Source organism: Panthera pardus, unplaced genomic scaffold (assembly GCF_024362965.1).
Source record: "Panthera pardus isolate Hobbes unplaced genomic scaffold, ASM2436296v1 HiC_scaffold_10, whole genome shotgun sequence".
In the NCBI taxonomy this organism is placed as follows: domain Eukaryota; kingdom Metazoa; phylum Chordata; class Mammalia; order Carnivora; family Felidae; genus Panthera; species Panthera pardus.
The window spans coordinates 35,727,646-35,752,526 of record NW_026526655.1 but is presented as its reverse complement, the minus strand read 5'-3'; the positions used below and the strand labels follow the sequence as shown (position 1 = coordinate 35,752,526).

General features: G+C 38.3%; 1 protein-coding gene across 6 annotated transcripts; it reads left to right on the top strand.

Annotated features, from left to right (window-relative positions):
• The first annotated feature begins 13 nt into the window (after positions 1-13).
• MAIP1 (matrix AAA peptidase interacting protein 1) lies at positions 14-24,641 on the top strand. Of its 6 annotated transcripts, XM_053906527.1 has the most exons (6): positions 14-668; positions 5,564-5,635; positions 6,253-6,379; positions 7,491-7,638; positions 16,772-21,048; positions 21,717-24,641. In XM_053906527.1, the coding sequence occupies exons 1-5, from the start codon at positions 228-230 to the stop codon at positions 16,989-16,991; spliced, it is 1,008 nt and encodes a 335-aa protein (XP_053762502.1). In that variant the 5' UTR covers positions 14-227; the 3' UTR covers positions 16,992-21,048; positions 21,717-24,641. The 6 variants fall into 6 exon arrangements, with proteins under 6 accessions (XP_053762502.1, XP_053762519.1, XP_053762526.1 ...); XM_053906544.1 differs by lacking the exon at positions 21,717-24,641 and having other exon boundaries at positions 17-668; positions 7,537-7,638; positions 16,772-16,884; XM_053906538.1 differs by lacking the exons at positions 16,772-21,048; positions 21,717-24,641 and adding an exon at positions 9,501-9,805 and having other exon boundaries at positions 19-668; positions 7,537-7,638.
• The last annotated feature ends 240 nt before the right edge of the window (positions 24,642-24,881 follow it).

Sequence of the window (24,881 nt, the reverse complement as noted above, 5' to 3'; positions counted from 1 at the left end):
GCGGGGCCGCTCGACTCGCTACAGCGGCTGGTCGGAGATCCGGGCCCGGGGCCGCAGGGCCTCCGTGTGAGCTGCGTGCCGGAGAGCCGGAGTGAGGCCGACTCACCAGAGGTGGCAGCAACAGGCCAGATTCACTCTCTAGTCTCCTCCGGATGCGGCCAAGCTGGTTTCCCACCGACTTTCATTCGACACGGCACAGACAGGGACTGGGGTGAAAAGCCATAAAGATGGCGCTGGCTGTTCGTCTTTTGCCCCGCTTGCTGCTCGCTCCGCCGCTGCCCGGCGGGGCCGGCCGACCCCGGACTCCCCGTGGAGCCGAGGTGAGACCGCCGTTGGCTGAACTCTGCCGCTTCTGCCGCCGCCGCCTCGGCTCCGGACCGGTCCCGCTTCCTCGAGTCACTTGGGCCTCGGCGCTGCCCGCTCGGGGCCCGCAGCGTCCCCTGCTCAGCCCTCCGGGACTACCCGCAGCCCTCTCCGCTTTCCCTGCCTACCCCCGGCGCAGCTACAGCGCCGAGGAGCAGCCCCAGCCGCGCCAGAAAACCAAGATGATCATTCTGGGATTCTCCAACCCCATCAACTGGGTTCGGACTCGAATTTACGCCTTCCTGATCTGGGCCTATTTCGACCAAGAGTTCAGCATCGCAGAATTCTCTGAGGGAGCGAAGCAGGTTTGTTCATTTGTTTGGGGGTGACCTGTTCGCCTCTCCTGCATTCAGCGGTTCCATGCAAAAAGTGTTTAGCGATGAGGTTTCCTCACTGGGTCCCAAGGTATCCAAAGTGGGTAGTGACCCAGACACAGCCCTCCGCTACTTCTTGACTAAAATTCAGCTGCTTCTTAACGTTTGCACGGTCGCCGAGGAGGAAGAGGGGTTCGATTGAGACACCAGTTCCACCAGCTGAAGTCCTCCAATTCCTTTTTCTGCTCTACAGGTTTTGAATCCGATAGAAATGAATTCGATTCAAAGCCCATTTCTGCCACCTAAAAGCTACATGGTTTTATCTTTCTGAACATCACTTTCTGCAAAATTAAGAAGACCATGCCTGGCACATAGCAGGCCCTCCACAAATGTTAGTTGAATAAATGAATGAGTAGATGCGATCGTTTTGAAGAGTAAATAAGGTAGCATTTTCAAATGCAATAATGTAATTTTAGGTAGAAAAACAAAACTTCCTGCTAGCCATTTGGCAGAACTCCCCAGCCCATCTCCCTAACCCCGAATTCTCCATCATACTCTTTAAAGACTAACTTAGAGATAAGGAGTTTTACCCTTTCAAAGAATTTGCTGAGCAACCTGGTCGCTAATAAGTGCATAACATCCTACACACTGAGAAATAGCCTTTGGTGATTCATAACCCTGACCCCTTCCCTTTTCTTTCTCTTTCTTTCTGAGTGGCTGATAATACCTTGCCTTACCCTTGTCCCATAACAGTCACTTTGGGTCCTGAGATTATTTACAGATTTTTTTGTGTACATGCATTTTTCTGGGATGAAAGTCCATCTATAAATGTCTTTTGAATCCCTCGGAGAGTTTGTCATTCCCAAACATTTCAGAACTGTTGATAAATAGAAGTCATAGTTTGTTTCCCAGTTCATACTGCCATATACCTTAAACTTATGCTATAACTGTAATTATTTCGCAGTACTGATTGTATAAATAAATGTTTCCAACTTCATATAATCAGTGTCAATATTAACTCCTGCCTCCTGCTTCCCTGAGTCAACTCTTGACTGATTTATGTGTTTATAAAAAAGTTAAAAAGCAAAAGCTTTTAATTAATAGCGTTATAAGTGGTAAACCTCTGCTCATATCAGTTCTCAAAATCTTTTGTCATGTAGAGGTAAATTGGTGTGATTCTACTATCCTCCACAATGCCCACTGAGGACACATGAACTTGTGTGCCTCATAACATATTAAATGACTGGACCAGCTCATTTATGTGTCAGTGAGGAATGGAAACCCTCTCCCCTTCTTGGGCAGGAATCAGGTTTTACACCCCATTTCCTCTGAACACAGAGGAGTATGGGACACTTTTTAGCCACTCTCTGATCCAGACCACTCTCTGGTCTCCAGCTATTAGCTATTTTTGCCCTCATCCTTGCTATTAAGTAGTATCTCCATCCTTTCATCAGCCAGTCTGTATACACGTTTTGCCTCATCTAAGTCGGTTTTTGTGCATTTAACCATTGTGATTTCCAAAAGGAATGTTGGGTCATCCATGGCAAATATTTATCAATTCCTTTAAACCAATGCTTACTTATAACATACCTTTTGTATCAAGCAAATCAGTTATTTCACACCTAAGATTTAAGAGGACATGGCCAAAAAACCTCCACCCTACTAGATCTCTTTATGCAATAATGCAACTGTGTCTTCTTTGCATGGGTTTAAAAGTCTAGGGCTTAGGAATAATCTGGTGCAAAAGCCTTAGCTAGTTCATCTACTCTCTCTTGCCCTTTCTCCTTAATCTAACCTCTCAGCAATAAAATGTTATCTTGGGTTGTGAATATCAAGTTATCATTAGAGCACGTTCATTCAGATTTTTTTTTTTTTATATCAGAGAACATGAAAACAAAAAGGCATCATCAGGACCATTCTAGTCTAATTCTCCTTTACAGATGATAAAACAGTTGGCTCAAGGATGCATTGTAAGCAATGTCTTGTGACCCTGTCTATAAGCAGTCTTGGTCTCCAGTCACTAGAAATTGAGAAGGTTAATTATGGTCTGAATAAGCTTTTATTCATCACATGAGCCAGAGAAATATGTGGTCCAGTGCTATAGCTTTATTAGCTCCACAGACCCTGCTTTCCATTAATATGTACATATAATATGGAATCTTCCCTCTTACTGCCATCAAACAGCAGTAATCATATACTGTATGTTTTCTTATATATCTTAAGTTTTGTCCTTTTCTATGAAAAAGAGGACTATTTCTTAGAAGCCTCTCTAGGTTAGATACTCCTTGTCATCAATGCCTCATCAGGGCAGCTTATGACAGTTCTGACACTAACTCCCTGGAGTTAATACAGATCCTACAGGTTAAGGGCTCAGTCCCACATGACTGACTCCACTTCGGATGCTAATTACAAGTCTAGGCCTCCATTTAACTGGCCAGTTATAAATAGAGGGTTCCCACATTCTCCTTCCTCAAGTTCCATGATTTGCCAAAACAGCTCATAGAACTAAGGAGTGCACTTTACTTGCTATTTTCAGTTTTTTAGAAAGAATACAATTCAGGAGCAGCCAGATGGAAGAGATGCATAGGGCAAGGCATGTGGGAAGGGTATGGAGCTCCCGTGCTTTCTGGGTGCACCACTTTCCCAGCATCTCCACATGTTCACCAACCTGGAAGCTCTTCTAATTCCTTCGTTAGGGTTTTTAATGGAGGTTCCATTATTTAGCCACGAATGATTAAATCATTGGCAATTGGTGATTAATTCAATCCCCAGCCCCTCTTCCCTTCCTGAGTCTAGGGGTGGAGCTGAAAGTTTCAACCCTCCGATCACGTGGTTGGTTCTTCTGACAAGAGTCACCTCGTTAGCCTGAACTCCGGTATGGTTGAAAGGGGCTTGTTTTAGGAACTCTGTGCCGGGAGGTGGAACAGAGAACAAGTGTATATTTTCTTCTTATATCACAATGTCACACTATTGATATGTGCATATGATCCATCTTCCCTATTACTGCCATCAAACCACATTAATCATATAGTGTTTATTTTCCTGTATCTTCCTGCATCTTCTTGCATGTTGTATAGGCTATTTCCTAGCCTCTTTAGGTTAGACACTCCTGTATCATCTGAGCCTTCTCAGAGCAGCCTCCTGATCGATATTATCTGATCAGATAATTTGCTCAGGTGTGATCTTCTTAGGCCACACAAACATCACACCTTGGCCATACAAACTAGAATGTAGTGGTTGGTTTCACCATGATTGTTATGGTCTTTTTTCTTCTTACCTAAATACCACCCGTCTTCCTCACATGAAGGCTTATTAATACAGATAGTGTCTTTGAACCCTGAGGGCCTCTCACATGTTTGCAAGGGGTCCTGGAATCCATTTGGATATATGCATTTTCTGAAAATTCAACAACTCTTATTATGTCTGTTTGCCAGGGCTGCCATAGCAAAATACCACAGTCTGGGGCACAGAACTTTATTTCCTCACAGTTCTAGAGGATAGAAGTCCAAGATCCAGGTATTGATAGGTTTGGTTTCTTCTGAAGTCTCTCTCCTTTGCTTGCAGATGGCTGTCTTCTGTGTCCTCACTCTTGTCCCCCCCCCCCCCCCCCACCTCTGTGTGCATGTGCCCCTGGTGCTTTGTGTGTCAGTATTTCCTCTTATAAGGACACTAGTCAGGTTGGGCTAAGGCCCCCCCTCATCTTACTTAATCACTTCTTTAAAGACCCTGTCTCCAAATTCAGTCCTGAGGTGCTGGGAGTTAGGGTTTCAACATATGAATTCGGGGGAAACAGTTCATCCCATAACATTCCATCCCAAACTATTATTGTCTGTCTGACATGCCTTTGCATCTGCTTTGTCTTGCCAGTTCCTTGCATTTCATCTGAGATGTTCCTTCCTTTAAGAGGCCCTCTCTGGTCCTCCCAGATTGACTTAAGTGGTGCTTCTGCTCAAGTCATCCTGTTCTTGCCCATGTCATAATTCTTGAACTTGTCCGTTTACTTGCCTCCCTTCTCAAGTAGACTGAAAGCTACTTGAAAACAGGTAGGTCTTATACACAGTTTCATTTCTCACGGCTAAAAATATGGAGGATTGTAGTCGGTTCCTCCCTACTTTAAAATGGGATATCGGGGCACCTGGGTAGTTCATTTGGTTAAACATCCAACTCTTGGTTTTGGCTCAGGTCATGATCTCGCAGTTCATGAGTTCAAGCCCTGCATTGGTCTCTGCACTGATAGAGTGGAGCCTCCTTGGGATTCTCTGCGTCTCTCTCTGCCCCTTCTCTGCTCATAATCTCTCTCTCTCTCTCTCTCTCTCTCAAAAATAAATAAAATATTTTTTTAAATGGGATCTCATACATCTCACTGTATTAGACTGTGTAAACTCATTATATTTTCTCCCACTTTCCCAAACCTGCCTTCCCTATCTTAATGAGGTTCAGATTGCAGCCCAGATCTCCAGACTCCCATTACAATCTAGAATGTGCTACTTACAAAATTCTTTGGGTTCTTGAGGAAGGGGGAGGGGTCATATAATAGTCATTTCAATGATAACAGTGATTACTTCATTATTATTTTAAAAGGAATTCTGTAGGAGGATTCTTATGTGAAGAGTTATGCTTATACATATACCATCTTTCCCCAGGTCCTAAGAGTGGTTACCTAATTGGCAATCAGCTCACTACTGTATATGTGGGAAGGCCATATGAGAAGAGACAAGCCAAGCAACATTGAAGCATATCATAGTATTTGACATTGCTTATCCTTTATCATAAAATAGTCTTTGTGATATCAAGCTAATTAAGTATGAGCATTGTATGTTGTATGGTATTTTGCATGATGTTTTGAAATAATGATTACCACTCCTCACCTTTTTTTTTTTTAAAAGGCTTTTGCTCATGTGTCCAAGTTGCTGTCACAATGTAAATTTGATCTATTGGAAGAACTTGTGGCCAAAGAGGTAAAGTATACTTTTAATTTTCCTTTAAAAATAAGTGTATTACTCTCTTGCAATAGAATGATATGCATTACCCTTATTTATGCTTAAAAGTAGTATGTGTGCCATCAGCCAAAGTAGAGTCCTTGTATCTTTACTTTTGGGTACTTTGGGTCATATAAAAGCATAGAATGCTTGCTACTTAAGGTATAGCTAAGTAAATACGATGTCTTACACTTGTTTTTGTACTGAATGTTCTGTAGGAATTACCTGTTGAACAATTAGATGCCTTTCAGGATTGCTTTTGAATATGAGTAAATGTAGTAAATTTAAAAATAGGTTTAGGGGTGCTGGGGTGGCTCAGTTAAGCATCCGACATCAGCTCAGGTCATGATCTTGCGGTTCGTGGGTTTGAGCCTCACGTCGGGCTCTGTGCTGACAGCTCAGAGCCTGGAGCCTGCTTTGGATTCTGTGTCTCCCTCTCTCTTTGCTCCTCTCCTCCTCATGCTCTCTCTCTAAAATAAATAAACATTAAAAAAAGTAGGTTTAGAAAAATTCATTCCATAAAGAATTCATCTGCTTACTGAAAGGCTTTTGAAAATTCAGTAGGTGAACTATGGTTTGCTTTTTTCCATTCTTAGGTGCTACATGTATTGAAGGAAAAGGTTACTTCATTACCTGATAACCATAAAAATGCCCTTGCTGCTGACATAGATGAAATTGTATACACATCAACAGGAGACATCTCTATTTACTATGATGAGAAAGGTACTGCTGGAACATAGTCAACTTTAAATGATAAATAATTGCCCAGATAGGCTAAACTAGTGGATAATCATGAAATAGTGGGGTTTTGTTGGTACAGTGGATATGTTTAGAAATTCAAGAAAAATAATACGTTCATTCTTTAAGGACCTACCTACGAAAGAGTTAAGATATGGTAATAGTTATTTAAGACCTTCTATCTAAGCACCTTCCTCTACTATTATTTCATTCGCAAGAGAAGATATTGTCACTTAAGTTGATGACGATTGTCTAAGGCTGCTATCATGTCTCAAATAGAAACTATATGTTTCAAATTTCCTAATTTGAAGGAAACAATTGAACATTTTAATGTCTAGCTGTAGATTAAATAAGAGTGAGGAGTAAAAAGTAAAAAATATCAGTTAAAGACTGTTTTGAAAGTAAGATTAACTGTGGAACTCCCAAATTGGATTTATTTGGAGATAATGAAAAAGATTAAAAGGAACTTTACTGGTTATCTCATTTTTCTCCTTGTCCAATGCAAACATTTTTCCCTATAATATTCCCCAAAATTTATTGACTCATTTGTTCCTTTTACAAATATTTGCAAATGTATTATGTGCCAGGCACACAGGAAATCTAGCCTTTGCTTACATACTTTCCAAGGCAGTTCTGATATAGGACTCTTTAATAGTTAAACATTTTTCATACGCATGTTAACTTGAAACATTTCTATAGGTACTTTTAGTGACAAATATTTTCTTCTCCCTAACATTTCAAATTAAATCCCAGCACCATGGTCACTACTTGATTTTAACCCAGGACCTTGTTAGAATCACTAGGCACATAGCAGAGTGAATGAAGGTAAACAGTACATGTTCAATAAATCATAACTATTATTTCTGAGATACAGAGAAGGTAAATATGTCATAAACCCTATGAGAATTTTCTAAAAATAAGAAGAAATCAATGTAAGTATCTTACTTTGTTATTCTAGTTAGACTAGAATACGTACAAAATAGGATCTATACAAACTCGTGTAGCTACTGCCACTTTCTAATTTCATTTTGAATATATGGATGATAGATTATTGTGATTTGTATTTGTATGTGTGTGTGTGTGTTTTTTCTCTAAGGAAGGAAGTTTGTTAACATCCTGATGTGCTTTTGGTATCTAACCAGTGCCAACATCCCCAGTGAAACTTTAAGTGGAGCCAGTGTATTCCAGGTTAAATTGGGGGATCAGAACGTGGAAACTAAACAACTTCTTAGTGCAAGCTATGAGTAAGTCTAATCCCATCTCATTGTTTCCTTTCTCTAGAAAATGGAAGGTAGTATGAAGGAAGTATGAAGGTATGAAAGCTAAAGGGAGCTTTAGGAAGAAAAGCATTGAAATTTGACAAGTTATTTAAGAAGAGAGAAAGTCATAAAGGCATACTGGATATGAAACAGAAGTGTTGAGAAATTAGAAAGAGGTAATGCTGCTGAATGTAATTAAAAGGTGTTTCAGCTGTCTATCGATGTGTCATAAACCACTCCCGAACTCAGTAACTTTAAGCAGCCATTTATTTTGTCTGCTGCTTTACTGCTCAGGAATTTTGGAAAGGCACAGCCATGAGGTTTTCGTTGCTTCACCTGCCATCAACCAGGGTGGCAAGGGCTGGAGAAATCATTTCCACGATGGCTTCTTCACTCACACGTGCCCCACTTGGTGCTCCTTGGCTTCCGCACATAATGTCTCATTCCCCAGGGCCTCTCTTCATGGCTTGGGCCTGTGGCAGTCTTCAGCTGTTCACATGTTTTACCAGGTGGTCAGCTAGGCTGGTAAAGGGCTATCCCAGGATTGGAACATCGTTTCCACCTTAGTCTACCTGTCAAAGCAGTCATAGGACCTACACAGTTGAAAGGACATGGAGAGATTCCACCTTTTATCGGGCAATAGCAGGGTCCCATTGCAGAAGAGCATGTGGGATGGGGTGTATGGTTATAACCTTACTCGGGAAATAAAATATGCCACAGGTGGCACATGGGTGATTCACTCACTAGACATTTACTGATCATTCCTTATTTATCAAGTACCCTGCCTGTTAGGGTTTCAGATACAAAAATGAAGAGTTCCTGCCTGTAAAGAGGTACTATCTAGTAAGTTAGCAATGTATTTAAAAGAGACACTATCGTGTATTTTTTGCTAATAAAATTTGGAACAGTGAACCAGTCAAGCAGGTTACTGGAGACATAATTTAATATTTAAAAGAGAATACTATTATGTTGCCGAAAGTATATAAACCTAATTTAAAATAACAAATCCCAAAAATGACCTAAGAAAATCTATTCTGTTTCAGTAAGGTAAAAGGGAATTGTATCCTTATTTTTTCACTTTATTTGAAAGAAATGTGCTTTTTTTCTTTTTTAAATTTTGCTTTATTTGTAATTATATAAAATATATATTTAAATACTTCAATCTACAGAATCATCTCCTTTTAAAGATATCACTTGTAATTAAAGAACAATATAATCAATACTCATCTTTGATTCCTCTGATATTCCCTACTAAGGCCATGGGCAGCTCATAAACACTGTTATTTTCAAGATTGATCTAATGTATATAAACCAAATTCCACTAAAATACCCTTTTCATCACCATTGCCCAATTTATTTTTCCTCATATTAGGCATATGTTCTAGCTAGTATTTAACAACAGAATGATACCCAAGTTTCTCTCAAGGACTGGTAGATGTTGGAGTATATATCAGTTCATTAAAAATACTCATTTTAGGGGCACCTAGATAGATCGGGTGGTTAAACGTCTGACTCTTGATTTCAGCTCGGGTTATGATCTCACCATCATGAGTCTGAGCCCCACATTGGGCTCTACTGGGCGTGCAGCCTGCTTGAGATACTCTCTCCTTCTCCCTCTGCCCCTCCTCTGTGCATGCTCTCATTTTAGTGGAAAATGTTCTAATTTTGTGACGATACTTTTCCTGATTGAATTGGTAAATTAAACTTTTTTGTTTTGATTTTTATTTATGATTAACCATTAGCTTGTTACTAAAAATTGCCTCTAATGTACATTTGGAAATGATATAGTTATCCAAGAAGTATTTGGACTAATGTAAGATTCATATTATTTGTAATTTTTCCCCTAGATTTCAGAGGGAGTTTACACAAGGAGTAAAGCCTGACTGGACCATCGCACGGATTGAACACTCAAAGTTATTAGAATGATCTTTCTTGAAAAATCAGCTTGTTGGACTTTTGGCAATTACTATGAAAAATTAAGGAAAAAACCATTTTGGATCAGTTGATCTTCACATAGTCAAGTCTGTGGATCACTTTTGTATTATTTTGAAATATTCCTTGTAGTATATTGGCATGGTACAGTAAAGCCTTTTCCACAGATTATTATCACCTTCTATAAAAGAGATCAAAGTAAAAAAACTACAACAGCTCATTGTTGGTGTCATATTCAGTATCATTTCTTTTTTTGTTTTAAATTAAAAAAAAAATTTTTTTATGTTTATTCATTTTTGAGAGACAGAGGGAGACAGAGTGTGATTGATGGAGGGAGACAGAGAATCTGAAGTAGGCTCCATGCTCGGAGCCGTCAGCACAAAGCCCGACCTGGGGCTCGAATTCACACGCCGCGAGATCATGAGTTGAGCCGAAGTCAGATGCCCAACCGACTGAGCCACCCAGGCACCCCTTTAGTATCTTTTCTATTCTTTCCTTTTCTTTTCTCTTCTTTTCTTTTCTTTTCTTTTCTTTTCTTTTCTTTTCTTTTCTTTTCTTTTCTTTTCTTTGTTATATTTGTGTGTCTTTTATTTTTATTTTATATTTACTTTTTTTTTTAATTTACATCCAAATTAGCATATAGTGCAACAATGATTTCAGGAGTAGATTCCTTAGAGCCCCTTACCCATTTAGCTCATCCTGCCCTGCTACAACCCTTCCAGCAACCCTCAGTTTGTTCTCCATATTTATGAGTCTCTTCTGTTTTGTCCCCCTCCATGTTTTTATGTTATTTTTGTTTCCCTTCCTTTATGTTCATCTGTTTTGTCTATTAAAGTCTTCATATGAGTGAGGTCATATGATTTTTGTCTTTCTCTGAATTTCACTTAAGGATAATACCCTCCAGTTCCTTCCACATAGTTGCAAATGACAAGATTTCATTCTTTTTGATTGACAAGTAATACTCCATTGTATATCTATAACACATCTTCTTTATCCATTTATCCATCGATGGACATTTGGGCTCTTTCCATACTATGGCTATTGTTGATAGTGCTTTTATAAACATGGGGGTGTATCTGTCCCTTCGAAACAGCACACCTGTATCCCTTGAATAAATGCCTAGTAGCGCAATTGCTGGGTCGTAGGGTAGTTCTATTTTTAGTTCTTTGAGGAACCTCCATACTGTTTTCCAGAGTGGGTGCACCAGCTTGAATTCCCACCAGCAGTACAAGAGATCCTCTTTCTCTGCATCCTCGCCAACATCTGTTGTTGCCTGAGATATTCATGTTAGCCATTCTGACAGGTATGAGGTGGAATCTCATTGTGGTTTTGATTTGTATTTCCCTGATGAGAAGTGATGTTGAGCATTTTTTCATGTGTCGGCCATCTGGATGTCTTCTTTGGAGAAGTGTCTATTCATGTCTTTTACCCATTTATTCACGGGATTATTTGCTTTTGGGGTGTTGAGTTTGATAAGGTCTTTGTAGATTTTGGATACTAACCCTTCATATGATATGTTGTTTGCAAATATCTTCTCCCATTCTGTCGGTTGCCTTTTAGTTTTGCTGATTGTTTCCTTTGCTGTGCAGAAGCTTTTTATTTTGATGAGGTCGCTGTAGTTCACATTTTTGCTTTTGTTTCTCTTGCTTCCAGAGACGTGTTGAGTAAGAAGTTGCTGTGGGCAAGATCAAAGAGGTTTTTGCCTGCTTTCTTCTCGAGGATTTTGATGGCTTCCTGTCTTACGTTGAGGTCTTTCATCCACTTTGAGTTTATTTTGGTGTATGGTGTAAGAAAGTGATCCAGGTTCATTCTTCTGCATGTCGCTGTCCAGTTTTCCCAACACCACTTGCTGAAGGGAATGTTTTATTCCATTGGATATTCTTTCCTGCTTTGTCAAAGATTAGTTGGTCATATGTTTGTGGGTCCATTTCTGGGTTCTCTATTCTGTTCCATTGATCTGAGTGCCTGTTCTTGTGCCAGTACCATACTGTCTTGATGATTATAGCTTTGTAGAGTATAGCTTGAAGTCCGGGGTTGTGATGCCTCCTGCTTTGGTTTTCTTTTTCAAGATTGCTTTGGCTAGTCGGGGTCTTTTCTTGTTCCATACAAATTTTAGGATTATTTGTTCTAGCTCTGTGAAGAATGCTGATGTTATTTTGGTAAGGATTGCATTGAATATGAAGATTGCTTTGGGTAGTATTGACATTTTACAGTATTTATTCTTCCTATCCAGGAGCATGGAATCTTTTTCCATTTTTTTGTGTCTTCTTCAATTTCTTTCATAAGCTTTCTATAGTTTTCAGTGTATAGATGTTTCACCTCTTTGGTTAGATTTATTCCTAGGTATTTTATGTGTTTTGGTGCAACTGTAAATGGGATCTATTCCTTGATTTCTCTTTCTGTTGCTACATTGTTGGTGAATAGGAATGCAACCGATTTCTGTGCATTGATTTTATATCCTGCAACTTTGCTGAATTTGTGAATCAGTTCTAGCAGCTTTTGGTGGAGTCTTTTGGGTTTTCCATATAGAGTATCATGTCATCTGTGAAGAGTGAAAGTTTGACCTCCTCCTGGCCGATGTAGATGCCTTTTATTTCTTTGTGTTGTCTGATTGCAGAGTCTAAGACTTCCAATACTGTGTTGAATAACAGTGGTGAGAGTGGACATCCCTATCTTGTTCCTGACCTTAGGGGGAAAGCTGTCAGTTTTTCCCCATTGAGGATGATATTAGCATTGGGTCACTTGTATATGGCTTTTATGATCTTGAGGTATGCTCATTCTATCCCTACTTTCTTGAGGGTTTTTATCAAGAAAGGATGCTGTATTTTGTCAAATGCTTTCTCTACATCTATTGAGAGGATCAGATGGTTCTTGTCCTTTCTTTTATTGATGTGATGGATCATGTTAATTGTTTTGTGGATATTGAACCAGACTTGCATCCCAGGTATAAATCCCACTTGGTCGTGGTGAATAATTTTTTTAATGTATTGTTGGGGCCAGTTGGCTAATATCTTGTTGAGGATTTTTGCATCCATGTTCATCAGGGAAATTGGTCTATAGTTCTCCTTTTTAGTGGTGTCTCTGTCTGGTTTTGGAATTAAGGTAATACTGGCTTCATAGAAAGAGTTTGGAAGTTTTCCTTCCATTTCTATTTTTTGGAACAGCTTCAAGAGAATAGGTGTTAACTCTTCCTTAAATGTTTGGTAGAATTCCCCTGGTAAGCCATCTGGCCCTGGACTCTTGTTTTTTGGCAGATTTTTTATTACTAATTCGATTTCCTTACTGGTTATAGGTCTGTTCAAATTTTCTGTTTCTTCCCGTTTCAGTTTTGGTAGTATATATGTTTCTAGGAATTTGTCCATTTCTTCCAGATTGCCCATTTTATTGGTATATAATTGCTCATAATATTCTCTTATTATGGTTTTTATTTCTGCTGTGTTGGTTGTGATCTCTCCTCTTTCATTCTTGATTTTATTTATTTGGGTCCTTTCCTTTTTCTTCTTGATCAAACTGGCTAGTGGTTTCTCAATTTTGTTAATTCTTTCAAAGAACCAGCTTCTGGTTTCGTTGATCTGTTCTACTGTTTTTTGTTTTTTGTTTTGGTTTTGATAGCATTAATTTCTGCTCTAATCTTTATTATTTCCTGTTTTCTGCTGGCTTTGGGTTTTATTTGCTGTTCTTTTTCCAGCTCCTTAAGGTATAAGGTTAGGTTGTGTATCTGAGATCTTTCTTCCTTCTTTAGGAAGGCCTGGATTACTATATACTTTCCTCTTATGACTGCCTTTGCTGCGTACCAGAGGTTTTGAATTGTGGTGTTATCATTTTCATTGACTTCCATATACTTTTTAATTTTCTCTTTAACTGCTTGGTTAGCCCATTCATTCTTTAGTAGGATGTTCTTCAGTCTCCAAGTACTTGTTACCTTTCCAAATTTTTTCCTTTGGTTGATTTTGAGTTTCATAGCATTGTGGTCTGAAAATATGCACGGTATGATCTCAATCTTTTTGTACTTACTTAGGGCTGATTTGTGTCCCAGTATATGGTCTATTCTGGAGAAGGTTCCATGTGCACTGGAGAAGACTGTATATTCTGCTGCTTTAGGATGAAATGTTCTGAATATATCTGTTAAGTCCATCTGGTCCAGTGTGTCATTCAAAGCCATTGTTTCCTTGTTGATTTTTTGATTAGATGATCTGTCCATTGCTGTGAGTGGGGTGTTGAAGTCCCCTACTATTATGGTATTACTATCGATGAGTTTCTTTATATTTGTGATTAATTGATTTATATATTTGGGTGCTGCCACATTTGGCGCATAAATGTTTACAATTGTTAGGTCTTCTTGGTGGACAGACCCCTTGATTATGATATAATGCCCTTCTGCATCTCTTGATACAGTCTTTATTTTAAAGTCTAGATTGTCTGATATAAGTATGACTACTCCGGTTTTCTTTTGTTGACCATTAGCATGAAAGATGGTTCTCCATACCCTTATTTTCAATCTGAAGGTGTCTTTAGGTCTAAAGTTGTAAACAGCATATAGATGAATCTTGTTTTCTTATCCATTCTGTTACCCTATATCTTTTGATTGGAGCATTGAGTCCATTGACGTTTAGAGTGAGTACTGGAAGATATGAATTTATTGCTATTATGATGCTTGTAGAGTTGGAGTTTCTGGTGGTGTTCTCTGGTCCTTTCTAATCTTTGTTGCTTTTGGTATGTATGTGTGTGTGTGTGTGTGTATATATATATATATGTATATATATATATTTTTTTTTCATCTTTTATCCCCTTAGAGAGTCCCCCTTAAAATTTTTGCAGGGCTGGTTTAGTGGTCACAAACTCCTTTAATTTTTGTTTGTCTGGGAAACTTTTTATCTCCCCTTCTATTTTGAATGACAGCCTTGCTGGATAAAGAATTCTTGGCTGCATATTTTTCTGATTCAGCACACTGAATATATCCTGCTACTCCTTTCTGGCCTGCCAGGTTTCTGTGGATAGGTCTGCTGCAAACCTGGTCTGTCTTCCCTTGTAGGTTGAGGACTTTTTTGCCCTTGCTGCTTTGATGATTCTCTCCTTGCCTGAGTATTTTGTGAATTTGACTATGATATACCTTGTTTATGCTCAGTTTTTGTTGAATCTAATGGGAGTCCTCTGTGCTTCCTGGATTTTGACATCTGTGTCTTTCCCCAGGTTAGGAAAGTTTTCTGCTATGATTTGCTCACATAACCTTCTACCCTATTTCTCTCTCTTCCTCTTCTAGGACCCCTATGATTCTGATGTTCCTTTGTAATAAGTCACTGATTTCTCTAATTCTTAAATCGTGCTTTTTTGCCTTAATCTCCCTCTTTTTTTCTGCTTCATTATTCTCTATAAGTTTGTCCTCTATATCGCTGATTTTCTGTTCTGCCTCATCCATCCTTGCCGCTGCTGCATCCATCTGTGATTAGAGCTCAGTTATAGCATTTTTAATTTCATTCTATTTTTTACGTCTTTTAATTCTGAAGAAAGGGATTCTAATCTATTTTCTACTCCAACTAGTATTCTTATTATCGTGATTCTAAATTCTGGTTCAGACATCTTGCTTGTATCTGTGTTGGTTAAATCCCTGGCTGCCCTCTCTTCATGCTCTTCTTTTTGGGGTGAATGCCTTTCTTTTGTCATTTTGAAGGGAATAAAGGAATTAATGATGTAGAAAAATTAAAATTAAAAAAATATTAAAATTAAAAAATTAAACACACACACACAAATCGATAAATGATGCTAGATCCTAGGTGTGTTTTGGTCTGGGTGTTGAAAGTGGTTGAAAGGGTTGGGGGTGGAGAGGAGAAAAGAAAAAAAAAAGGAAATTGAGAATTTGAAAAATTGAGTACACTGAAGTAGACTAAAATGAAATGATGGGAGTAAAATAGAATTTGAAAAAATATACACAAAAGTAAAGAATATAGTAGGAAAAAATTAAAGAAAAATATTTTTAATAAAAATTAAAAATAAAAATGAATTATTTTTCTGTATTCAAGAAAAAATGAAAAAGGGAAAAAAGATTTAAAAAAGAAATAGTTTGAAAATTTGAAAAAGTGAATACCCTGTAGTAGACTAAAATAAAATGATGGAAGTAAAATAGAATTTGAAAAAATTTACATAAAAGCAAAATATATAGTTAACAAAATTAAAGAAAAATATTTTTAATAGAAATTGAAAGTAAAAATGAAGTTTTTCTCTTTCAGCATTCAAGAAAAAAAAGAAATGAAAAAGAGAAAAAAAGAAAAAAAAGGAAATCATTTGAAAATTTGGAAAGGTGAATACACTGAAGTAGACTAAAATAAAATGGAAGTAAAATAGAATTTGAAAAAATTTACACAAAAGTAAAAAATATAGTAATAAAAATTAAAGAGTTAATAAAAATTGAAAATAGAAATGAATTTTTTCTCTTTCTGTATTCAAGAAAAAGAAAATAAGCATAGAAGAGAAAAAAAAAGAAAATTGAATAGATGGAGCTGGTAACAGATTGAAGTAGGACTGAAATTACTTTGTTTTCCACTAGAAGTCAGACTATGTAGTGCTTTATAGTCCATAAACTAAGCAGCCGTTGTGATTTGTGTTCTTGACGAGTGAAGTTGGCCCAGTTGGGCGGGGCTCAGTGTAACAGCTCAGCTCTCCACTAGATGGCACTGCTAGCCTACTGGGTGGAGTGTTGTGGCGCTTGTAGGTGCGTATGCACATGCACGGGAGCGGTGAAAATGGTGCCACCCAGCTACCCAGTCTCTAGTTTGGGAACTCTGTTCTCCAGGGTCAGCAATCATGCACCTGTCCTCTGTCTCCAGCTTTCGTCCACTCCCCACTTTTTCACTCTCCGTGACCAGACCCCAGGCAGTACCTCTCTCCCGAGTTTTGTCTCAGATGCAGCTGTTTTCCCTGACCCCTTACTTCTGAAGGACTGCGGCTTTGACCCGTCCCGCCCCTCTATGGGAGGGTCTCACCGAGCAATGACCGAATGAGCAATGGCCAAATGGCGGCACCCAGGAACGCTTGCTGGACCCTGCTGCTGCTGGTGCCCCGAGACTGCAGCCAGGTGCCAGCCCGCCCCAGAAAAAGTTCACGAGTTAGTGTAGCAGCAGCTTTTCAGGGATTATGGGAAATCACATCACATGTCTGGCACCAGGCTTTACCCTTAACCACCTTGTTCCAGCACCAGTGAATGTGGTCGTTTTCTGGGGTCTGCTTGGACGAGGTGGCTTCAACAGTCTCTACCAAATGTCCTTCCGGCAGTGGAACTGCTTTTTCCTGTGTGGCCCGAGAACCTCTCGGACCCCACTCTGTTCCTGGGGATTCGCCCTTCCCACCAGAGCACCACCAGGTATCGAGCTGCGGAACTGCAGCCTTTGCGATCCCCTTGTTTACAGTCTTAATGGAATTTAAACCCTCTCCTTTCTCTTTTCTCCCTTTTTAGTTTGGTCCCTGTGGCTGTTTCCAATTTTCCACTTTCTCTCCAGCTGCTTTTGGGGAGGGGTGCTTTTCTTGTATTCTCTCCCCCCCACCCAGTCTCCGTCCTCTCTCCGCTTGCAAAAGCACCTCTCTTCCTGTGCCTTCTCGCTCCCGAAGTTCACTTCTCCGCACCGGGTGCCTGCTGAATTCTGTGGTTCAGGTTGTGCAGATTGTTGTGTTAATCCTCCAGTTTTCTAGGTGTGCAGGATGGTTTAGTGTTGGTCTGGCTGTATTTCATGGATGGGAGACACACAAAAAAACTTCCATGCTGTTCCCCTTCAGTATCATTTCTAATGTTACCTATATTATGTATATACATAAACTAATTTTATAGACAGTAAAGAAGGTATTGAAAAAACTACACATTTCTAAATTAATAGTCCTTAAATATTTTGTGGTTAATACATCTATACCAATAATTCAAGTATGTCTAAGATTTATTTTTAAAAATCACTGCTGCTATTTGATTACCTCTGTTCACTAGCTAGTTAAGAAGGACTAGATGGAATTCTATATCGGTCACTGCAGAACTAAAGATCAATGAAGTTGAAGCTTACTACAAGCACCAAGAGAAAAATATTACAACAGTGCCTCAGCCACCTCTGGGATAATATCAGGTCTTCTAACATTCTTGTATTTCAAATCCTAGAAGCTGGGGTAGGGGAGACAAAAACAATGTAAGAAATAATGTCTGAAAATTTCCCTAATTGATGAAAACTATAAACTCACAGATCCAAGAAATTCAACAGGAAGGGTGACACATAAAGAAAACCTCTCTAAGGTATATCATGATCAAACCAGAGAAAATTGTAAAGCGGCTGGAGAAAAAAAAAAAAAAAGGATACATTCCATACAGAGAATGACTGTATATGTCTTTTCTCAAAGTGGAAATTAGAGACCTTGGTATAACATCTTTAAAGTGCTTAAAGAAAAAGCTTGGCAACCTAAATTATATATTCAGCCAAAATATCCTTCAGAAAAGGTGAGAAAAGACTTTTTCAGACAGGGAAAAGATGAGTAAATTTGTTGCCAGTAGACCAGCACACCTGGTTTATAAGAAATGTTAAGGACCAATGCACAGAATGGAGTTCAGAAATAGATCCATGCCTATTGGACATTTCGTTTTTGACAAAAGTGCGAAAGTGATTTAGTAAGGAAAAGGCAGTCTTTTTTTTTTTTTTAAGTTTATTTATTTTTGAGAGGGAAAGAGCGTGCATGTGTGTGCATACGAGTGGGGAAGAGCCAAAGAGGGGACGAGAACCCTGATGTGGGGCTTGATCCCATAAACCATAAAATCATGACCTGAGATGAAATCAAGAGTGGGACGCTTAATTGACTAAGCCACCCAGGCACTCTGAAAGGTAGTCTTTTTAACAAATGGAAAAATTACATATTCAAATGGGAAATAAAGCTCAACTTTTGCCTCACACCATACGTAATTTTAGTACAAAATTGAGATTGTGAAATGGGTCATAGACTTAAATAAAAGCTAAAACTCTAGAAATTCTAGACAGAAATTGAATTTTGAAATCGCTTTCTTTTGATAGACAAAGATTTCTTAAGACACACAAAGCATGAATTATGAAGAAAAAAATAATTGGAATATATTAACATTAAAACTTATGCTATATTTGGGATAAATATATTCGACAAAAGACCTATACTTGGAATATATACATAATGCTTATAGGTCAATAATGAGCTAAATATTGAGCAGGGAAAAGCTCCAGCCTAATTCCAAGCCCCTGAGGCTTCCAGGTGTCCACTGGAACTCCCTGCTGGCTTCAAGGCTGCACAAAAGGCAAAGGGCCCACCTTCAGGGCTGATGTGCCAGGTTATTCCTGGGGTCAGAACATCCTCATGGAGCAAGAAAGAGGCCTTCTTCGAACAACCTCCAGTTAAAATCTGTCCTGGCCTCTGATAGAAACCCACTAAAAGCAAACATGCTGTATGACCATGGGGAATCACCAGGAAGGCTCTCTCCAGTTATGTAAACTGCAAGAGAGATCTCACCTAATAAAGGCTTTAAGGAAATTAAAAAAAAAATAATAAAACAAAAAAATGTCAATGGATGTTCCATGAAAGACATTAAAATTGCCAATAAACACATAGAAGGATGCGCTACATCCTTAGTCCATAGGAAAAGAAAACCACATGGAGATACCACTACAAACCCACCAAATGGATTCAATAACAAAAACTGCCAGTACCAAATATTGATGAAGATCTGAAGCAGCTGGAACTCTCTAATATTGTCAGTAATCAAAATGGTACGGCCATTTGGAAGGTATTTTGGCAGTTTCTTATGAAGTTAAACATGTGCTTACCATAGGATCCAGCAATTTTATTCCTAGGTACTTATCCAAGAGCTGTGAAAACATACATCTACACAAAGTGTTGAATGTTCATAACAGCTTTTTTCTTAATGACTCCAAGCTGGAAAGACCCCCAAATGTTCAGTAGATTGACGGATAGACAATCGAGTGAAGGAAGCCAGATACAAGAGAGGACTTACTGTATAATTATATTTCTGTGAAATTCTAGAAAAGTTAAAACATGTTCATTGCAGCATTATTTACACTTGCCAAGGTATTAAATTGGGAGCCAGTTATTTTGTCTAAAGGGACATAAGTTTGGTTTGATTTCTAGCTAGTTAACCATTTAAAGCTCTTTGAAAATGTTCAGCTACATGTTAGAACTCTCCAAATTGGCAAATTTCCATTTCATTGTACTTTTTCTGATTAAATCCCCTATTTTAGGTGTGAGCCCAGTCATGCTAAGAGAACAAAGTTCCTTTCTTTCAGGTGGTGGGTGTACTCTGTCTACTCTAACTGTTTAAAAGTTTCCTGAAGTTTATTTTTAAAGTCTGTTATTAATTTATCATCACTTCCTTTACAATTTTGAATCTGCCTTCAATTATCCATAACAGAAAAATGACATGTCCCTACGTAGTGCAATTCATATATATTTTTTTTTCCCTTTCGAAGCCATTTTCTTATGCACAGTTGGGTTATTTAAATCTCCTCCTGCTGTCCCCCAACCTGCTGCTTTTAATCATTTTTTTGCTTTTTGAGAGGCTAGAAATTAAGCAAGCTAACTGTATAAATTAGATAGCCAGGGAAGATACATATATAGTAAAACCTTGGATTGCAAGTAACTTGTTCTGCGAGTGTTCCGCAAGAGGAGCACACATTTCTGGGGCACCTAGGTGGCTCAGTCGGTGAAGCGTCTGACTTTGGCTCAGGTCATGATCTCACCATTCTTGAGTTTGAGCCCTGCATCGGGACCTGTACTGACAGCTCCGAGCCTCTCCAAGCCTGTGTCTCCCTCGCTCTCTGCCCCTCCCCCACTCATGCTCTGTCTCTCAAAAATAAATAAACATTAAAAAAAAAAGATGAACAAGCATTTATAGTAAATTTTAACTTGATAAATGAGCAATGACTTGAATTACAAGCAGTATGTGACGTCCAATGTCACATGATCACAACTGGGCCAATGGTTCTCTCTCTCTCTCTCTCTCTCTCTGCGGGATTGTGGGTGATCGTCTCCTATGCTTGGATGCTCAGTCTCAGGGTATGGTGTTTGGCAGAAATTAATGATTTTTCACAACGTTGGAAGGTGCCCACAACTGGCACCAGTGTAATTTTTGTCACTTCAAAGCACGTATGGAGCGTCCTTTCTTTTTCCATGCAAGAGTAAGCTTAGGAATGCTTTGCTTCATTCTAGGTCAGGCTGTCTAGAGATATAGACCCTTTCCTCTGCTGTCTTATTTCCAGTTACATTAAATACAGTATATTACAAGAGTTTATTAGTAAGTACTGTAGTCAACATCTGTGCAAGCTAATATAATGGCCCCATGCAGAAAAAGATTCCATCGAGCCAACAGATAGCAGTGATTCCATTAGCAATAGTGGAAGTCGTCCTGCACAGTAACCCTCCTCTCTCTTTTCTCTCTCACACCAGCCACAAAGGTTTTCAAAGGTAAGTGCAGCTAATTTGTTTGTTTTTCTTATATTTTGTATTTTCTTTACTATTTTATATTATATTACAGTATTGTAATAATCTGTATGTGAATATTTTGGGTTTTTGGAATGAATCATCTGAGTTTCCATTTCTTATGAGAAGTTCACTTTGATATATAAGTGCTTGTGATTTCAAGCATGTTTCTGGAACGAATTATGCTTACAAACCAAGGTTTTACTGTGTGTATACATATATATATATGTATACATATATATATGTATACACACACACACACACACACACACACACGCAATATATATACAGTATATATATATATATATATATATACAGTGTATATATATATATATATACTATATATATACACAGTGTTTGTGTGTGTATATATATATATATACACACACTAGGACATATATATCCTATTATGTGTGTGCTATATATATTATATAATGCTCTATATATGATATATAATAAAATATTTCCTGGTATACATGTGCTAGAGATAGAGGGAGAGATGGAGGGAGAGATTTTAAGGAATTGGCTCATGTGATTGTGGAGGCTGGCAAGTTCAAAATCTGCAAGATAAGCAAGCAGACAGAAGACCTAGGGAAGAGTTGATGCTGCAGTTCAAGTCAAAAGTGGTGTGCTGACAGAATTCATTCTTGCAGGGGAGTGGTATCCATCTTCTTCCGTGAAAGCCTTCAACTGATTAAATGAGGCCCACCCACAGTATGCAAGAAAATCTGCTTTACTCAAATCTCCTGATTTAAATGTTAATCTCATCTAAAGATACCTTTATAGAAACGTCTAGAATAATGTTTGGCCAAATATCTGAGTGTAATGACCCAGCAAAATTGACTCATAAAAATAACTGTCACAGGTACAAGATACAACTACATACTCTCTCCTTAGAGTCAAAAAACATTAACATTTTGCCATAATGTTTGCTCTTTCTCCCACCTCTCTACATATACAGTTTTTATCTAAATCATTTGAAAGTAAGTTTCAGGCAGTGTATATTTCACTCCTAAATATTTCAACATGCATTTCCAAAAAAAAAGGACATTAGCCTACATAAATATCAGAACATTAGCAATAATTCCACAATATCATCTAATATTTAAGCCAAGTTTAAAGTTCCACCAATTGTCTTTAAAATAACTTTAAACCAAGATCCAATCAAGGTTTATACATTGCATATATTTATCATGTTTCTTAAGTTCTTTTAAAACTTTTAAAGGAGAGGAGCACCTGGGTGGCTCAGTCAGTTAAGCGTCCGACTTCGGCTCAGGTCATAATCTCACGGTCTGTGAGTTCGAGCCCTGCGTCGGGTTCTGTGCCGACAGCTCAGGGCCTGGAGCCTACTTCTGATTCTGTGTCTCCCTCCCCTCAGCTCCTCCCCTGCTCACACTCTGTCTCTCTTTCAAAAATAAATAAAGATTAAAAAAACATTTTTTTTTCAAACTAAAAACACTTTTAGAATATCCTTCATTCATTTTTATGACATTGTAATTTTGAGGAGTCTAGGGTAGTAAACACATAGCATGTCCCATATATGGAATATGTGTTGTTATTTTATTATGGTGTCATTTCTGTAAGCTGGCTGGAACTTAGGGCTAAATGTTTGATTAGATTCAAGTTAAACATTTTTGGCAAGAATATCCTACAAGTGATCTGTGTACTTCATATCATATATATATGTATGTATATATATGTTTGTGTGTATATATATATGTATATGTATATACACATATATATGCACATACACATATATTTACACACATATATACACACATATATATGTGTGGTAGGCTGTATAAGTCTCCAGAGATGTTTATATCCTAATGCCTGGAATCTGTGAATATGTTACCTTACATGGCAAAATGATAGTTTGCAGACACCATTAATGATCTTGTGATGGGGAGAGTATCCTGGATTCTCTGGGTGAGCCTGATGTTATCACAGGGGTCCTTATAAAAGGGAAGTAGATAGGTTAGAGTCAGAGAGAAGGAGATGCAATAATGGAAGCAGAGGTGGGAGTGATGCGAGGCCATGAGAGCCAAGGAATGTAGACAGCATCTAGAAACTAGAAAAGGCAAGAAAGAGATTTGCCCTAGAGTCTGCAGAATGAAAACAGCCATGCTGACCCATTTTAGACTTCTGACCTCCAGAACTATAAAATAATAAATCTGTGTTGTTTTAAGCCACTAAGATTGTAGTAATTTGTTATGTCGGCAAGAGGGAATTAATATACAAGATGATCCTTGCATGAATTTCTATTACAGTTTGCAAAATAATGATTCTCTAATTCCATAATACCTTCTATTGGCACTCTATAAAACAGAGCCCCTTCCCTTCAAAAAAATAAATCACCGCAAACTCATGATTTTTAATCATCCAATGTAATATCAATTATAGTTACTGTTCTTTTGATGCTTAACTAGTCCCCATTTTGGCTAATGGGAGCCCCTATAGTTTGTTTACTGTGACAGGTTAAAGACTATCATCACCCTGTTTTTTAGTTTTTGAATGCTTCTGCATTTTTTAGCATAACAAAATGTCCCAGGATCTTCATATCTATTTCCTGCCTCAGACTTGAAAAAAATCAATGTTACCTCAAAGAATCATGATTTCTTTTCAGAATGATTGCTATAGACTGAATGTGTCCCTCTCAAATTCATATGTTAAAATCCCAACCCTCAATATCATGTCATTAGGAGATGAAGCCTTTGGGAGGGATTCAGTAATGGGGGAAGAGACCTCATGAGTGGATTAATGCACTCAAAAAAGAGACCCCAGAAAGCTCCCTAGCTCCTTTGCCATGTGAGGACATAGTGATAAGATGGCCATTTACAGTCCAGGAAGGGGATTCTCACTGACACTGAATCTGCTGTCACTTTGATCTTGGACCTCCCACTCTCCAAGTGTGAGAAATAAATGTTTGTTGTCTAAGCCACCCAGTCTATGGTATTTTTATTACGGCAACCTGAATGGACCAAGACAGGATAATGTTTAGAAACCAAGCTTTGGGTATCTTGAAACATTGAATATCTGCAAGAGAATGCTCATATTTATATATATTTGCAAATTTGGATCATTTGTCTAAAGTAACTTTGGGGCAGCTAAATGTAGACTGTTTTCTTTTATTTCTGTCAACATTTAAAATAATTCCTTCCCTTTCACTCTCTATGCCCTGGCCCAGATTTATTTTGGTTTATAGGACTTATCATATCTGCCATTGTAGTATATATTACTTTGTTGATTTATTCCATTGTCTGTCTTTCCAACTAAGGCAAGGACTTTGTCGATCTTGTTCATTGCTGTATTTCCTGGGCCCAGAACAATATCTGGTACATGGCAGACCTCAGGAAATATTAGTTGAATGAATAAATCAATGAGCAAGCCTCACTACTACTGAGTTTCCATGCTCACATGACAGGAACATTTTCCCTCCTGCTTTTGATTTGATGCCCTAGCAAGGTGTATGTAGTTTCTTTTATTATGTATAATCCCCTTCTCAATGGGTAAATGGTATAATTTGATAGGTGAACTTGCTTTTACAGTCCTATAATAAATGTCATTTATTCTAAATACCACACGGTGGCGCTAATTGTGTATGGAATCTAAATGCCAGGATGGGCAGTAAATTTGATAGGGTCTGAAGTCACTGAGCAATGGGAAGATGGCTTTGCTTACTGGCAGATTTTTCGTAGATAGATATGTTGTAGGAAACTGCTCAATAAAAAGTTTAATAGACAGAATTTGTTGATGTTAAAAGGGTTAAGTGCATCAGTCAAATCAGAGGGAACTTACCTACATCTCTTCTCTGATTG